The 18,576-nt window shown below is 41.8% G+C and overlaps 1 protein-coding gene across 4 annotated transcripts in view; it reads left to right on the forward strand.

Annotated features, from left to right (window-relative positions):
- GRIA3 (glutamate receptor, ionotropic, AMPA 3) overlaps positions 1-18,576 on the forward strand; it is a 257,603-nt gene that overhangs the window by 56,803 nt on the left and 182,224 nt on the right. For all 4 annotated transcript variants that reach the window (XM_004685771.2, XM_012727148.1, XM_012727149.1 and 1 more), the window contains one exon: positions 8,000-8,239. In XM_004685771.2, the coding sequence (XP_004685828.1) occupies positions 8,000-8,239 (240 nt within the window). The remainder of the gene's footprint in view (positions 1-7,999; positions 8,240-18,576) is intronic.

Below are 18,576 nucleotides of genomic sequence, written 5' to 3' on the forward strand. Positions count from 1 at the left end.
GGGTCTAGAACCAATCTTACTTACTCATGGACACTCTGTAGCTTTTGTAATTTTTCACAGCAGAGTTTCAGCTGTGATTTCCATTTATCCTCAGCACATCCCTGTGAGGTGGCTATGGCAGGTGTTAGCTCTACTGGCTTATAAATGACAGACCTGATGCCCAGTGACATAACTGGCCCAATATCACACAGCAAAGTAAGAAGTGAACCACGCAAAAGCTCAAAGAAATATATTTTAATAATATTAATAGCAAAGACCATTTGTCAATGGAGCACAAACTCACATGAGAGTGGTAAGCGCTCTGCATGTATTTACTTAATTTGCATGCTATGGGGTGACTGTTAGAATCCTTTCACATGAAAAAGACATTTGGAGAATTTAAGTAACCTCAGTCTATTCTAAGCTAGTAATTTGACCTCAAAAATAGGCTGGAAATTTCTTCACCCCCATTACTACATTTCAAATCCAAAATACTATCATTTCTCACCTAGTTGACAAGAATAGCATCTAAATGTCCATTTAAGTCTACTGTCCATATAGCAGCCAGAGAAATCCTTTGAAAAATATAAATCAGCACATGGAATACCCACGATAAATGCCCTTCTGAGATTTCCTCCCATGGTTCTTAAATTCCTTACCACCATCCTACAAGGCCCTCCACAGGTGGACCCCCTTGCCTACGGACCCATGTTGCCCACACCCTATGACTGGCCACACTCCAGCCAGACTGGTCTCCAGTGCTCACAGGCCTCCAGTGCTGTCCTCCCTTGAGCCCTCAGCAAGTGCTAGTCGCTCAGCATGGAACTGCGCTTTTATTCTCAGGAACCTACTGAAATGTCACAGCCTCCGATAACTGTATCCTCACCTGGTCTAAATTAAAGTCACCTTGCCACATAGCTTCATAACACACAATGCCTTCCCTCCTCAGTAGTTAGAACATGGTAACTGCACATTGGTGGGATTGTTTAGTCATATTTGCTGCTAAACCTACACTGAGCACCATGGAAACAAAGGTCCTATGTGTTTTGCTCACAGCTGTATCCCAGCACTTAGACAATGTTTGTCACCCAGTAGTTCCAAATTTATTAGACTAATGAATACATTAGCAAATTAATAAACAACAAATATAAAACTTCTGAGCGCCAATGCTTAACTATATTGTCTTGATATAAAAGGGCCTAAAAGCACTCCAAGTCCTCTCAGCGCTCCTGCCATTCCTGACACTGCTGTGGAAGACGGGTGGTGTGCACTCCCATTGTGAAATGAATTTACCGAGATACATGTGTACGTACGTGAATGCCTGCATTTGCACATCATTATGCTCTAGTAGGATCAAATGTTGATAATGAGTATTTTCTTTGCTAGGTTGAGATAAATGCCATGTAATTGTAAAAATAACTAGTTAGACTGTTGGAAGACAGTGTACTCCTGAGAGGAGAACAAAATGTTCAAGAGAATTAACCCAAAGATGGTAGCCATGGAATCAGGACAATGAGGCTAACACCTAGTTCTTATGCCGATACTTGTAAGTTCCACTGGGGTTACTAGAACCCAAGACCAAAGGGAGTTTAAGGGGATGGGAAAGTTGATCTGTATGAACCTAAAGGAGGAATAAATAAGCTGGCTCCTTCCCCTCCACCTTCCTGAATACCTGTATACTTTGTCTAATTCTTCCTCTCCTGGATTCCCAGGTTAAACACAAAGGGTCAGGCATTTTGTATCTGTCTACTTGGTAGACTCTTAATAGTCCAAGCTATCCACCCTTACAAACATTCCTCTAAAATAACTCCTTTAAGATCTTCTAAATATGTATGCATTTTTCATTAGGTTAAGACCTAGTTCTCTGTGGTAGCAAGTCAACCAAGTAACCCTGTGGTTATCAAAGTGGGTGGGGTGATAGGAAGAAGAAAACAAGGGGTGACACTACCTCTCAGGGAATATTTGATGGCATCTGGAGGCCTTCGGGGCTGTCACAACAGTGGTGGTGATATTACTGGTATCTACTGGGTAGACAGGATCCAACGGCTGCTTCCAGACATCCTGCAGTGCACAGGACACCCCCGCCCCTAATAAGTTCTCCGATACAGACTATTACAGAAATGGGAATTGAGTTGGGATGGGTACACTGTGATCAGATAGTTGCAATCAGAAGTTGAGGGAGGAAAGAATAAAGAATGAGGAAGACTAGTCTGACAGTGATAATGATGACAGACTGGGGGGGGGGAGAGCCTAGAAACAGGTGATCATTTGTGAGATTATTATCACAGTCTAAGAGCAAAGCAATGAGAGTCTGAACTAAAAAGGTATAGGAAATAGACATCTCATTTGCTGCGCAGAGAGAATTGATGAAGCATCACCAAAGAATGATAGAGGGAAATGAGGCAGCGAGAGATGGCAATGATGACCCGGAACACCATAGCCTGGGAGACTGGAAGAGGTGGGGGTGCATTAGGGAGAAACAGGGACAAGAGGAGCAGATCCATGTGTGCAGGGGTGAGAGTAGAGAAATAATAAGTGGAATGTGGGAGGCCATGAGGGCCTTCAAGTGAGACTGTTTTATGAGCAATAGGAGTGTGTCTGAAAGCCAGCAATGTCTGCAGTCAGCCAAGGGTGGACTGCCTAGACTATGGAGGCTGAAAAGGCTGCCCATCGGGTCTCAGTGTGCAGTTGTCTATACCATCCGCACTTGTGTCCTTGTGCTCTGTGAAGTTTGCACAACTATTAGATTGCCAAACCACACATTTCTCAAAATATATCCATCGTGAATAACACATGACTGTAATTAAGTGATACATGTGCAGGTAGTGAGATGAGATCGTGCCCCTGCTTGGTACATACTATTGGGTTATCAGAAAAGTCATGATATAATATGTAATGTCAACAGAAGTTACATAAATATTTGTTAAATTTTAAAAATTAAGAAGAAAAAGGGTTAAGGATAAGCTCTATAGACAGCTTTTAACAAGGGGATGGGCCAAAAGGAAGCTGAGAAAGAGCAGGAAAGATGGTTGAGGAGCCAACAGAGGTTAAGGACTCTTAACTCAGAAGAGTTTCAAGGGGGAGAATTTAACTGACAATATCTAATGCTGCTCAGCAATTAAGTGGAGTGATAGTCTTCAAAGAGAGTTGGATTTGGCAGTGAATGGGTCATCATCAAACTTGAATGTTGGGAACAGAAACTAAGCTGCAGGAGCAGAAGGCCACAAGATGCCCCCCATCCCAATCCCATAAATCATTGCAATGGTAAAGAAGGAGTTAGAACAATGGCTTATGGAAGGGGTGGGGACTGAGGGGCAGGTGGGATATGTTAGCAGATATTTAGCCTGATAAGTAGTGGTACAATGAGGCTAAAGGCCCAAACTTGATTAGCCATTCCCAAGCTCACATCAGTTGTATTTTTGAACATCCTATAAAGTAAGCTGACATCATATGTAGTTGAAATTCACTGTACCTAATAAGGTACTCAAAAATCCAATCGGTAAACTTGGGTTCCATTGAAGAGAGTTCCCTAGAACTCTAGACATCAGAACCCTGTAAGAGAAGGGCTGCTTGTGAGTTGTGAGCTCCGTCACTACTTATGCATTCAAGGAGAGGTAACATGACCTCACAGGAGGTGGTTCCTGGGCTGTCAAATGGAACTAGATTATTGATTTTCCAACTTTGACTTACCAAAGGGAAAAGAGGTGAGTGGCATGTAGATTGATATAGAGGTGCATTTAAATGTTGCTATGTTAAGTATATTAATAGTTTTCTATTTATTGCTGTAATAAATCATCAATTTAATGGTTTGAAATGGACAAGTTTATTATCTTTCAGTTTTACACATCAGAAGTCTAGTAGGCGTCTCACTAGTCTAAAATCTAGATAGGGATACCTATCTAGAAGTTTTGAAGAAACCATTTTCCTGCTTTTCCCAGCTTTTAGGGAACATTCACATTCCTTAGTTCACAGCCACCTTCAAAGCCAGCAATGGCTGGTCAAATCTTTCTCATGTCAAATTCTCTAAAACAGACTCCTCTTTTAACCTTTTTTTCCACATTGAAGGCAACCTATGATTAGATGGGGCCACCCAGGTACTCCAGAATAATCTCATTATTGTAAGGTCTGCTCACCAGCGATCTTAACTCCATCTTCAGCTTTAATGCTTCTTAGCCACCTAATCTAATTCACAGATTTGGAGAATGAATAAAAGTCCCTCAAAATATATCCATATCTTAATCTCCCAAATCTGCAATATTAATGATAAATTGATTCCACAAGAGGGATACAAACACATACACACTATCATCAATATCATCATTTCAGAAGAGAAAGGACTAACACTGGACAATAAAAATGATATCAAGAAAGGACTGTCCTTCCTAAAAATGAATAGTTTGTCAACCTTACCCCCAATACATACATATTTCAACAGACTGCAAATCTTCATCGTGAACCAACACCACAGTTTTCTAAAGCACTGGACCACATCATGCCTCAAGATCCCTCCCAGATCTAATCCTCTTTGATCCCCTGGAATGGTATAATCTAGAAAACCTTTTGTAATATAGGTCTATCAGTTCCTTCATAACTATATTTTTCTTCTTCCTGCTTCAAATGACGTCATTAAATCAGTAAGAGACTACAGTTTTCACGTTCCCCCATGATTCAAAAGGCTATAAAAGTTTCCTGTAAATGGTATGTAGTATTGTTATTCTGATCTTTAGAGTAATCAGATTTTTTGATATGTTGTTAATGATACCTTTTGGGATAGGTGTGGTGTAATCATCTACCACACTGTACATTAACGATACCTCTCCCGATCTTACAGACTTAAGGTGGTGTAATTATCTACCACACTCTACATTAACAATACTTCTCCCAACCCTACAGAATTTAGGACTATAAATAAAAGCATGGCAGCTGGCTTCAGCTGTGCTTGTCACTCACCACTGAAGTGAACACAGTCGGGAGCTACACTGGCATCCCCAGGAGTCCGGGTTGTAGCCAAAAACAACATATTCGATGAGAATTCCGTGTTTTGTGAGTGGAGACGGAGACAGACACTCTTAGGAAACAGAAAGTGGAGATATTTCACGGCACATTCTCCAGCAAAATTTTGGGGTTTCTCTCTTAATCCATTACTACTTGGGAGTGAGAGTAGGTGAGAGCACTGAAGAAAGGTACTGGGACATTGAAGGAGAGTAAACGTATGTTACCTGGATACTCATTGTGAGGTCAAAGACAATGGTTACCATGGGGAAGGTGACCTGGTAGGACTACAGAGGAGAAAATATGCTGAGAAGATCTGGCTGGAGGGAAGAAACAAAGAACTGCTTAGTCCCCAAGGTATTTATTAAGCACTGTGCTATTTACTCAACTTATGACAGTAATAAAGAATCACTTACAACTAAAACATATTTTATATTTTATCTCATTTATTATTGTGTTGTCCTCTCACTAGTACATAAATTACAAGAGAACAGGATCTCTTTTCTCTGCTGTATCTCCCAATGCCTGGCACTGGCGATGGTGAATAAATATTTGTTGATGGCTGGCATTAGCTGAGTAACTCTGGTGTGCCAGACATTGCTATAGGTCTTCCCATGAATGAAATCATGCTCACTTTCACAACCCTGTTATTATAACAATTTTACAAGTGAAGAAACTGGATCAGAGACATGGAAATACTAAGTAACTTGCCTAAGAACTGATAAATTCAAGATTTCAGTATCCACAGTCTGACATCAGGACCTGGCTGTGGAAATATTGTCTTAGATTACTCAGGCTTACAAACATTAACTCGCACGAAGCCACACAGCTCCAGGCTGGCAGAGCCATGACTAGAACCCATGTCTACCTATCTTGGAAACTGTCGTCCTTTCTTCTGCTTCATAAGACTAGGGAAAATAAGTTATCTGCAATGTTCCAGTTCTTGGGTTGGGTGATGGTTTTATGGATACTTATTATATTTATATACTAAACATAATCTGAAATTTCAAATTTGGTTAAACAACTTATATTTTTATTTATTAAATCTGATATCTGATCTCACTTATGACAATCATTGTTTTTTAACTTTGTCATTGGATTTGGGTCCCAGAGAGTCTGGATTTTGAAGCCAGACTGATTCGGGTTCAAATCCTGATTCCTCCACTCAAGAGATAAACATGCTTGTGTCAGAATTGTCATATGTTAAAGAGAGATCATAGTAATACCTCCTGAGGTTGTTGGAAACAGTAAATGAGATTTTTGTACAGGATTTAGCACAGTACTCAGTGACACTAAGTGTTCAATGGCTGTTCTCATTAACTTGTCATGGTTTTATAGAGCATGTCTGTATGCTACAATTTGTGTGGTACTACAAATTCTCCACATACAGTATTAACTTGTGAATGGGACTCCCCTTGTTCTTCTTGCTGATGACCAAGAGAAAGTGGCATCTAGTCACTCCCTTTTTGTTTCTGAATACTCCCTTTGGTCTGTCATGATGTGCTCCCAATTCATTGTCTAGCTGACATGCTCTTAGTAAAACAGACCTTTTATGGTGCATGGTGGGGGAGGGTCACTTAGAATCCCTAAAGTTTGGATGCTATTGTCTTCCCTGTTGGAGATGCTTGAAATACTGGTAATTACCTTTGAAATTTTACCTTGGACTCAATGAGTTGCTTGGGAAAGGGAATAGCCTTATCTGATGTAGGTTGAAACTGAATGTATGAAAAGCAAGATATTGATGCTGAGAATTCTGTCACAATAGGGTTAAGAAATGATTACACTGGTTTTCCACTGGCCTTCCTCCTCCTACTTTCTTATTGGTGCGAGTGTCTTCACTGTTTAACTCCTTAGGGAGGGCACCAGATGCCACCTATTCTCTTCTCTAACCCACACATCCTTTGATGAAGTTACCTTTCTGCATTCCCATTTGTCGTGGCATCAAATCAGACATATTAATGAATTCATCTTAACATACTAAGGACTAAAAACGATTCTAATAACCACCACCTAAGCCACAAACTTTTTTTCCAACACCCCAATCTTCTAGTAGCTTCCTAAAAGATAAGGGAGACCATGCAAGACCCCTTAAATCATACCACATTATCAGTCGTCTGTTCTGCTGCTTCACATGAATGCGAGGGAGAAGTAGTGCAGATAATCTAAAGATCATTTCCACTCCGTTTGGGAATTCACCACACAGTGTTGTTGAGCTGATGTGCTTTGCTAATTATGTTCTACTTAAGCTAATATTGAAATTGGTTCACATTTTTTAAGCTCATCTGGTCCAGAAAAGGGAAGGAGATAGTGTGACCCATGTTCAAATGAAGGAAAGCTAACAATGATCATGAGAGGGACATAAGCACTCTGAATGTAGATTAATAGATCTGGAAAATAATGTAAAAGGTTCAAGATGCAATTTTGCCAATAACACATGAGTAGAATAGGCCCACTTAACCCGTGTGACTCACTGGAGCAGTCTTCCCAATTGTCTGCCCAGAATCTGAAATCCTCTTCATTAGTTGTCTACACGAAAGGGTGTTAATCATAACATAATGAAAGTTAAAGCATTATAAAACCTAAGAGGGGTAACACATTTCTTAGCAGGTACATCAGCAGTTCATCTGACTAAATCATTAGACATTATAGTCACCTAGTAGAAAGCTCTTAAGGGGTGGAAGTTATCCAGTTGTACCTGGGTTCGGGACGTGCACTCACACGCTCCAGGCAGCTATGGTAAGGCTACAACAGCACTGAGGTGAGACAACCTTTGCCACTTTCCTTCCCATTTCTTTAGTCTCCTGCTCGTGGCAGACACACAGGATTGGCAACGATACCAAATAAATTCTTTCCTGTTTTTCTGAACAACAGGGCTTTCAAGGGATTTTAGAGATTTTGAAGATCTTCAATTTTCTTTCAAGGCATGTCATTTAGAGCTAAAACCTAACTATATGTTGTATTTCCAATCCCTACAAGCTGCAGCAAGGGACCATGGAGCTATTAAAATTTTTCCTTCTTCTCTTTGCAGTCTGCTCCCAGTTCTCAAGAGGAGTGTATGCCATCTTTGGATTCTATGACCAGATGTCAATGAACACTCTCACATCCTTCTGTGGGGCCCTGCACACGTCCTTTGTCACGCCCAGCTTCCCCACTGATGCAGATGTGCAATTTGTCATCCAGATGCGCCCAGCCTTGAAGGGGGCTATTCTGAGTCTTCTGGGTCACTACAAGTGGGAGAAGTTTGTGTACCTCTACGACACAGAAAGAGGTAAGAAGACACATCTGTTCTCTTTGAATATTCATATAACAATAGTATTCAAGATTCCTCAAGTCACGTTTCTTCCTTTCTCTTCCAAAAAATAAAATCTAATACTCCTTTTATCTTATATATTTATTGGTGATATTTTTACTTCAACTTTGGAGTTATAGTTTTGCTCTTCCAAATGTGCATATGATCCACTCACTCCATCAAACCACTGCTGTTGATAATTAAGTCAAAATATTGAAGCAATGGTAATTTTAGAACCTAATATTTCAAACTTTATATATAACATATATGATAACCCTCACCCTGAAATGGGGTTTGGAATACCCCCCTAGTGGAGTCAATGCTATTGAAAAATTATTCCTTTTCCTCCCAACTACCCCACAAAAGAAAACTTAGGTTGTCAAAAATGCCCAAAAGAAGACTCATCTAAAAGAGAGCCCTAATTTGGAAGTTTTAGAAATGTAGTCCTTTAAGAAACTATAGTTATTGTCACTTCACAGTGAGAAAACTAAGGCCCCAGAGGAATTATGTTCTTTTCACAAAGCAGTTTAACTATAGAGCTGGAACACTGTTGTCGGTGTTCCCTGCTTCTAATGCTTATTCTACCAGGTCACACTGAATCTTCGACTTAAAGGTCCTCAGTAGTTATCTAATGAAAATAATGAGTTTAGACAAGCTAGACTGGACTTTGGAGATGGCTGGTTTTCTAAAAGTGAGCTAATTATTAAGAACACATTTCATGGAAACAGTTTCCAAAATTAAGAGTCTAATCTTACATGGTATACAGGTAGGTGTAATTGTTAACTGGCTAGAGCAACACATCACAATTCAGTTAAAGAGACTCCTCTAAAACCCAGTTAACCTTGAAGTGTTCCTCAGTAAAACCAAGGCAGCCTACACTATAAGATTCCAAAGGAAGAACTTCTCTAGTATTCATTGGCCTGTGACTCTGCTCATAGGTGGGAATGGGACAGTCTGACTGACTCAGAGAAGGAAGGGGTAGATGGAGCACTCTCACTAGTGGTAGGTCCTTCAACCAGGAGAACAGGCTCTTTGGGGTGCCTTAACGGAACATTTTGTTCTTGAGAACACAGAGTACTTTTCAGTTCACTCTCATTTTGGTTCATCATCAAGCCCTGTCAGGAAATACTAGGACTTACATATTTGCCTGTGCTACTTAGCTGCAAAATATTGTCAAATTACATGAGCCGAAGCAGAAGACCAGAGATTTGTTCAGCTCTGTCACTGGCTCTTTAACCCAAACCAACTCTTTGAGATTCTCTTGTTCTTAGTCCCTTCACTGAAGATGTTTTCCTCCTTAATGTAATATTCTGTGATTTTTTTGTGATATTATGCCAGATAAAGGACAATTTGTATCATGTTACAAACCCTAACATATATTATCAGTTAATCAATTAATTATACAAGCTATTATCACCCTCCAATAGTGTTATTGTTTTCTTGAAATAGGCACTTATGTAGTTCCGATTGGGGTATTCAGAGAAAGATATTCATAAAACCACTCAGGAACAACATGGACACTCTCAGAGTGTCACACTACAGACTCTGATGGCTTCAAGACCTGTGAAAAGGTAGCAGTCTAGGAAAATAGAATTTTTAGAGGAATCTGGCTAAGAGGAGGTAGGTGTTGAAGGAAATGTAAGTTGTGAATTTCAAGAGAAGCTGGAGATGGGGCTTTGGGACTGGCAAAAAGCATAAACAAAGGGCAGAATCATGCAAGAGTGCTCTGTGTTCCTACTGAGCCATGCCAGTCACACATACAAAAATAGTTTGAACATTCAAATTTATAATTTGCTAACTTTGAATGCATTTCATTTCTTTTAAACACTGAGGATGAGTTAGCTTATCTCCAAGGACTTTATACAGTATCATCCAGCTCATAGCAATCCTATACTCAGAACTGAAGGCAGCTTATCTTCTGAAACTTTTTAAAAAGTAAATACCAGTTCTACTAATAACTGCTCATTTAATGAGAAACATGAGATGCAGTTAATGTATTTTGTCCTCACTGACATGACCATTCTTGGCCCATGAAAAGAAAAGGACACAAAAGTTCATCTGTGTCTATTTGTTACCCTTGCGTCATCAAATCACCTCTAAAGAGTAAGGACACATCACAATCTGGGAGCCAAAAGAAAGCTTTCTGAATCATAGGTGTTCATATTTTTTCTTCTGTGGTCAGTTGGCTGGTGAGCTAATCTTCTCTGCTTAAGAACTACTTTTTTACACTCATTCATAAAATGAGTGTAAATTTGTAGCCTTCTTCAAACATTGCACCATGGCCTTGGTCTAACTTTTTCAATGGTTTCCATTGCTCCCACGGGGAAAAAAAAATCTGTTCTTCAAGACTCAACATAATTATACCTCAGCCATCTAACATGGCTTCAGAACTCACTTTACTCATTCATTCATTCATTGATTCATCCAGTAAGTGCTAGGGTAACAATGATGAACAAGATAGACATGGTTCCTACTATTCTCTATTGTCCTCATGAAGAACAATTGGGGGGGGGAATCAAGCCTACAAATAAAATAATTACACATTTTCATAAGATGCTGTGAAGAGAACAAAGAGACAGGTACTAATGAATCGGACCTAACTCTAAAGGGATTCTCAGTTGTCAGCCTCATCGAGAACAGGCATTTAAGTAGGGAACTAAAGGATTAGGGGTCATCCAGGTTGTAACCTGATGGGACAAGCATCAAGCAGTGGAGATAGCAAGTGGAAAGGTCCTGGGCATGGGAGAATTTGGCATGAAGAACTGAAAGAAGTTAAGTATGGCTAAAGGGTAGTGAAGACATTTCCGGTGCCTGAGATGAGCCTATTAGACAGAAGCCAGATCATAGCTATGCAGTGTGGACAGGAGCCATGGTAAAGAGTATGGATTTTATTCTGGCTGCACTGGGAATTCACTGGAAGATTCTGAGTTTGGGGGGGGGGGGCGTCACATGATCTAAGTTTCCAAGAGAATGGAGGGTGAAACAAGAGAGAAAAATGAAACCAAAAGGCAATTATGTAAATCTAGGTGGGAAATGATGGCAGCATAGGCCTGGCTAGAGTTGGAAAAAGTGCATAGAGTTGAAATTCATTTTGAGCAAAGAATCAGCAGAAATGGGAGATGATTGACTATGGGATATAAAAGAAAGGATTCGTGGTTGATGACTAACTTTTGGCTTAAAAGACTGTGTGAGATGAGATGGTGGTGATGTTAGGTGGTGGCCAGGAGCAGAACCAGTTTTGAGGAAGAATTTTTGCCGACCTCTGGATGCCCACAGAATCCTTTTGTCTATGTTATTCATTTGGTACCTAACATAATCACTCTGCTATTGCACTGGGTCTGCTATATACTTCCCCAAGCCCTTCTCTGAAACATGAAAATAGATAATTGGTTAGCGCCTTGACTTATAGTTAGTTCCTCCCTTAATAATTAGCACAGACCTGGGTTTATACATAGTGCATTCCCAACTTCATTAATTCATCAAGAATAAACCACTTCTTTTTTCAGTGTTGTTCTGGAAAGGGGAGAAAAAGAAGGGAGGGAAGGGAGGATGACAAGGGAGGGAAGTGAGGAAGGGAATGAAGGAGAAGGAGGGAGGAAGGGGGGAAGATGTGGCCCACTTTTAAAAATTATTGAATAAAATACAGTTTTCTCCCATTTTGTACAATGATCAGCTATTGCATTAGTAATAACAATTATTGAAATTACAACTGTGAACTATACTTTTAAAATATTATAAATGGTAAGAGCGAAAGGGAAAACAGAGAGACAGAAGGTAGCACCTATAATTACATTCCAATAAGCTAAATATATAAATGATGTGACTCTACTGTGTAAGAGCGGGGATGAGTGAGGAGCTGAAAAATGGGTTAAACATTTTAGGACGTTTAAAAGAGCTATAGCAAATCACGGCCATATTAGCTCTGAGGTCACGAAACACTGGATGAATTTCAAGGGTTCATTGGCTACACTTTGATTTCTGTCTGCAGAAAACAATTTGAATTTGTGTGTGCATGTCACCACTTTGCTTCGTTGTTAAAATATCACCTTGGTTTATTCATACAAAGCTTAAAACCATGCTCTTGGTGCTATGTACATAAACATTAAAAAATTCAGCTCCTGGCCCTCCCTGGTGGTGCAGCGGGTTAAAGCACAGCACTGAGAATCTAAAGCCGCTTCCGCATGAGTTCAATTCCCGCCTGCCCCGGAGGAGACAGCATGGCGTGGCAGACCTCTCCTGGCCCGCCCGCTGCTCCCCTCAGCAGTGTACTTTGTCGATCTGCCTGTTCTGTTCCCCACTCTGTCTCTGGTGAGGCCTCTCACCGCCCCTGAGCCTCTGGCCTGTACCCCAGTTCTGTATGCATGAATAAATAAATCTTTAAAAAAAAAATTCAGCTCCTGATAAAATGATGAAGCTAAGCGTGAGACCTGCCCCTTGGTATTCTGTCCTTTGTATTGACACCCCTTTTTTATTTACCCAAGGCTCCTCACTATGTCTATATTTGCCCTTCTTGGCAGAAGCAAAACCTTGACATCTCTGTCCCAACCTGCCTCCACACCCCCATAAAAACTTTCCTGTCCTGTATTTATTGCCACCGATGAAAAGTCTTTCTCTGTTAGTGAAAACAAATCAACTGACCGATTAATGCATGCTAGCTATTCGATAGCTACTAATGACATGAGGTAGTAGGGTATCCCGGGAAGAAATAACCATTCAGGGCAGTGCTTTCTGTGGAACAGATCTTTAATCCATAGTGTGACTTTCTACCTCTGGGCACCATGGATCCAATCTGCGAGATCCCTTGCCCACAGGCCTTCCTGTATAGAAAATCCTAAAACGATTCCAGGGAAGTGATCGTCTCTTCCAGTTATCTGTTAGACCTATCTTTTGGGTGCAAGTGACCTACTTCTTTGCGATGTTTGCATTTCCCCCAGAACAGCGACGTACTTGAGAACTGCAGCCAGACTCTCGCACACCTGACAACTCTCCTTGGCTTCAATGGGCACAGCCCACAGAGATTAAAGAATCTGGCCCAGGCTGTGGCTCTCAGCTTAGATAATGAGATAATAGCTCTAGGTGCCCTTTGAGGCAACTAGTCCCTACCTTCTCGCCACTGTTCAATAAACTCCTGCTGTTTCCCATTCTAAACCTGAAACTCCCTACTCAGTTCCCAAGTAACTCTCTGGAAGTCAACAGTCTTCTAACAGATCTTTTTGCTCTAGAAGGTTGTGCAGAATCATGGGTAGTGACAACTAACCCATCGGTCAACAGGAAATTACTGGGTTTTAGTGCTATCTCATACGCTAATCCACTGGCAGCGTTTAAGAGAATTAGGCCCTGCCGGTGAGGAGCAGACAGCCCTGCTGCTAGAATAATGATTTATGTCAGGCACCTGGAAGAAAATAATTGAGCCTGACCATTCCCACATCAACACCCATTAGAATGCGCACCTTTTGAAAAGATTTAAGTGTTGCCAGATAGCTAGTGAAGTGGGGAAATGTTGGAAGCTCCTAGAGGGTTCAAGAGGTAAAGAAATTTCCCAAGACAAGGCAAGAAATGCGTTTCCTCAGAGAACTGTGAATGTGAGAGGTTTCAGTCTGGCTGGCTTTGAATTCCACTAAGGCACAGTGGAGCTTCATTCCTCACACCTTCTTGCATGTTATCATTTACCACCTACTTGCATAACTGAGCTCAGGCCCTTGTATCCAGTTCTGTCCCAAACCAACCACAATGTCTCTGTCCTTATTCTGTTTCTCCACTTCTGTCTGCCTGTCTCTCTCTTCCTCCCTCACCCCTTCCTCTCTTTTTACACACACACAATGTCAATCAGTCATACACATCTAGAAATCCCTACTGTTGCCATTTTATCATCTTAGTTTGATAAGCGCAATTGCCATTTCTTAAGCAATACCATACCCTAAGTTTATGGATTTTTCACATTTAATCCTCATGGCATCCCAGCCTCTTTACAACTGAGGAAACCAAAGCATAAAAAAGTTAAATGCGGCTTCCAGAGCCAGCCAGCTTAGTGACTGAAGCAATGAAGTGACCATCTCCATCCTGGTCTGCCACATCCACCCTCAGTTTGCTGTTCACAGGCTGACGCGCTGCCTTCCACACTTCGAGCAGTGCAAACTGTGATTACCTCTGCTGTTCATCTCTCCTTGGGTCCTTCTTCAAAGGACCTGGTAACTAGGCCTTTCTGCCTTTGCTGTCTTCCTGTGGACACACTCCAGTTGTCAATTTCCTCTACAAAGCCTGACGTCCACAAGGGTATACGGAGGGTCCCAGTTTTCTGGGGATCCAGACAGGTAGCAGGTCAAAAACCCAGGTTTAAAGTTCACATGATTTGCAGAAGCAATAAATGGGATGAGAGAAATCATTTTGCCCAGAGAGCCCATGCAGTCCTGTGCTGGGGACCTGGCCCAGAAGCAAAACCAAGGTGCGCATTCCTTTCTGGCACAGAGTTTCCAGAGCACAGAAGAATTCGAACCTGTAGGTTCTCATCACAAAGGGGCTATTGGTTGGGGAAGCATAAAGTGAGGAGAGACCAGTGATAGGTTCTGCCATAGCTACTTGGTAGGGACTTTAAAGAAGAAACAAAAAGGTGGGGGGCAAGGAGGAGCAGAGTTTCACATAATTTTTCCCTCCTCCAGGGGAAGAGCTGATCAAAGGGTATGTGAAGGTAACAGATGGCTCCAATTCCAGTCATGTCCATTTGCCTTCTGGGAAAAGGGAAGGCAAGAGAGTTTTTATTGAAGCTCAAGCTACTTTTTACATCTGAATAAATTAGGAAGGCCCAGAGAGTACATTGCCCTGTGAGAGACAGATACTAAATTCCCCTGTTTGAGCAGCAATAATCAGGGTTGACAGTACCTGAGACATTCGGTCGCTTCCGCAGCCTGCCTAATCTATTGTGATGAGTCTTCAACCATGAGAGCATTTGGAGAGCCTGCACAATAATAATCGTGAATGACTGTTTGGACTGGATTGTGAATAGAAGACTGTACATATGTCTGTAATGAGAATTTCATTGAAAATGAAAATACTGAAGCTGTCATATTTTTTAATACTTCGATTTGCACATCCTTGACTGCTTGGGGCATAAAAAGGGAAAGTGCCGAGCAATTTGTTGTCAGCTCTTGAAATAAATTATCATTTAAACACTTCCTCTCCACAAAGGTTATTAGCTTAGTAGCCTGTTTCTGGGGTCGGACCATCAGAAGAGGGAAAAAAATAATCTCAAGACATTAAACTACCCTTTCAAAAGCTGAATATTAGTTACAGTGGAAATTGTTCTTTCAGTAGCTTAACATATTTTGCTGGAGCTCTCCAATGCTGCATATTAGACTGCAGCAACTATTAATAAATACTGTCATATTTTACAGCTGTCATGCAAAGCTGAAAAAAGGCTTCACTGTGATTAGATCCTGTTTACTGTAATATTTCCAGCTCAGACTCAGAAAGGCAGTTTTCCTATAAAGGTATTTTCCATAAGTAGACTATTTCTCCATCAAATGACATGACTAATTTTAATGTATCATTAACTCCTTGGTGACACTGAATTTGGAGTTAAATTGTCTGCATTCCTCTCCAGAGGCACATGAGGCTAAAATGCCACATTTTCCCTGTCGGGTTGTCCATGCTCAGAGATTATGTTCCTGTCAGATGTGCTTTGAGTAGCTTCCCTACCCCACAGAAGACAAATGGGTACTGGTTTGTCCACCTTCTTTTGCCCTGTCGCTCTTGTGACACATTGCATTATTTGCAAGAAAGCAGGTCAGGATTCAGGGTAGGAATGACACATCAGTGGGCTAGCCAGAAATTCTGCTTCCTGCGCTAAAATTCCATCACAGGTGCAGAAGACACAAATGTCCAGGCCCCTGCCCTGCATGGGCTGCTTGGAATGGTGGTCACATCTCAGGAAAAGGATGACAGTTGGCAGGGTTCTTTTGGCTCTGACCTTCCATTGCTTTTCACTGAACTCCATGACAGAGTAACACTCACTAAACTGAACATGTAGTTCCCAATGAATGTGTGGGCCTTCATGCCGGCGAGAGCTAGCAAGGGTGTTCCAGCAGTTCAAGGTTAGAGCCTGCGACGAAGTTCTCAAGAAGACTATCTGATATGCTCCTTGGGGGACAGACTTTAGTGTGCACATATCTACAAATGTGATTTTAAGGTTCATCCCTGGGGCCCCCTTTAGACAACAGTTAAAACCAAATTAGGGTTTTCATGGAAGTTAAACAAAAGAATTTGTCTAATAATGTCTTCAACACTATAACGTGCTCAATAAATTCCACCCCACTATTTTATTATAATAGAGCAGTGGTTCTCAAACAGGAGAGAGGCTGGCTGCCGCCTGCAGGGATATTTGGCGATATCTGGAGCCATTTTTTTTTTTAAGATTTATTTATTTGTTCATACAGAGCTGGGGTACAGGCCAGAGACTCAGGGGTGGTGAGAGGCTTCACCAGACACACACAGAGTGGGGCACAGAACAGGCAGATCGACGAAGTACACGCTGAGGGGAGCAGCGGGCGGGTCAGGAGAGGTCTGCCGAGCCATGAGGGTCACCTCCGCGGCAGGCAGGGATCGAAATCATGCGGAAGCGGCTTAAGCTTCTCAGCGTTGTGCTTTAACCCGCTGCGCCACCAGGGAGGGCTCTGGAGCCATTTCTAATAGTCAGTAGAGACCAAGAGTGCTCTAGATGCCTAATGATGCCCAGGACGGTGTCCCCATTTGAACAAAGAATTAGCTGGGCCAAAATATCAATACTGGCAAGGTAGTGAGTGGATGAAAGGTTGCAGGACCCCGCCATGTGATTGTCAATGACCCAATCTAGCATGTGCTGTCTCACAGTGCATAGGCTGGTGTTGGGGCCCAAGTTCAGTAAAACATAGAGCCTTTGGCTGTGACAAATTTACATTACGATTAGAGGCAGGATAGGATGAATGCACATGAAGTAAAGCTAAGTGCAAAACAGTGTGAGAGCCAATTTGGTGTGATAGCGATTCCAACTACTTTGGGAGTCCAAATAAGAAAACGCTCACATGCTCCGTGGAAGAACTTGTACATTTTCTCTGAGCCCACTCAACTGCCTCCCCTGGCAATGACCTTGCCTTTAGTGCTAAGGCCAAGTTGGTGGCTAGAACCGCCACAACATGGCATTCCCATCAATGCTCCCAAACGTCAGAGCTCTGGGCAAGAAACACAATTAAAAGAAAAACCAAAAAAGGAACAATGTTCCTTTTACTAAATGGAAAGCAATTACAGAGCTGTTGAAAATAGGCAGTAAACAAAGAGAGGGAGGGGAATACTGGCAAAATTCCATTTTCCCAACTAATCCTGTAGCAAAATGCAATTTGCAACAAAATCAACAGTGTTCTCTCTCCCTCTCTCTTGCAGTCAAACACATTGTTTGGCATCAGCGCCCTTACGTGATGCCTTAGCAGCAAGGTGTGTGGAAGCCAGGAAGACAGAATGCAACTGCAGAGGAGGGCGGGGTAGAGGTTAAGGTGAAGCACAGTTCACTCGGCTCTGCCCTCCTACTTCCCCCCTCAGTCTCAGTCTCCTCAGAGCATCTTCATTCAGAGAAGAGGGGCACATAGGGACTACATCACTCCCCATTTTTCTGGACCCTTTCCAATCAATAAGTTACCCGTGTCGGCTGCTGTCCTGCTTTGTCGCCTCCACAAACGATCTGATTAATTCTCTGGTGCTAACTGCCTCAGCGGGCTTTCGCGGCAGTAGAACAGAGGCTAATTAAGATCATGTCAGGCGCAGAGGCTGACAGGTTATGTTCCTGGGCCACGCTGAACTTTTAAAGGGTGCTTCAACTTCACTGCGCTTGGCCAGGCACTGATTCCATACCAGGCCTCTCATTTATTTCCACCCATCCCTGAGTCAACGGGCCTCCATTTTGTCAAGGATTTATATCCTTCTCCTTGGGGTAATTAGCTGCCACTGTGCTCACAATCAATTGCATTACTTTACCTTCCCTTTATTTGAATTTTTAATATGCTTGTAAGCAAAAATAACATTTCCATCCTAAATCACATGCACTCATACGCGTGCACGTGTGTGTGTGTGTGTGTGTGTGTGTGTGTGTGTACGCGCATGCGTTACCAGCATAGAGCCCAGGGAGGTGAGTTTAGGACAAATAAAGGGAGCCCTACTTCTCGCAGCAGGTAGAAAATGAAGGCAACATATGGAACTCTTTGCAGCAAGTGGTGGATTAGACTGAAAATATAAATAGCTTCTCCCTTCCCCCAAATAACGTCTTAGATTAATTCATGGGTGACAGAACCATGGTG

This window comes from Condylura cristata, unplaced genomic scaffold, assembly GCF_000260355.1.
Source record: "Condylura cristata isolate star-nosed mole 26May11 unplaced genomic scaffold, ConCri1.0 scaffold00019, whole genome shotgun sequence".
NCBI classification, from domain to species: domain Eukaryota; kingdom Metazoa; phylum Chordata; class Mammalia; order Eulipotyphla; family Talpidae; genus Condylura; species Condylura cristata.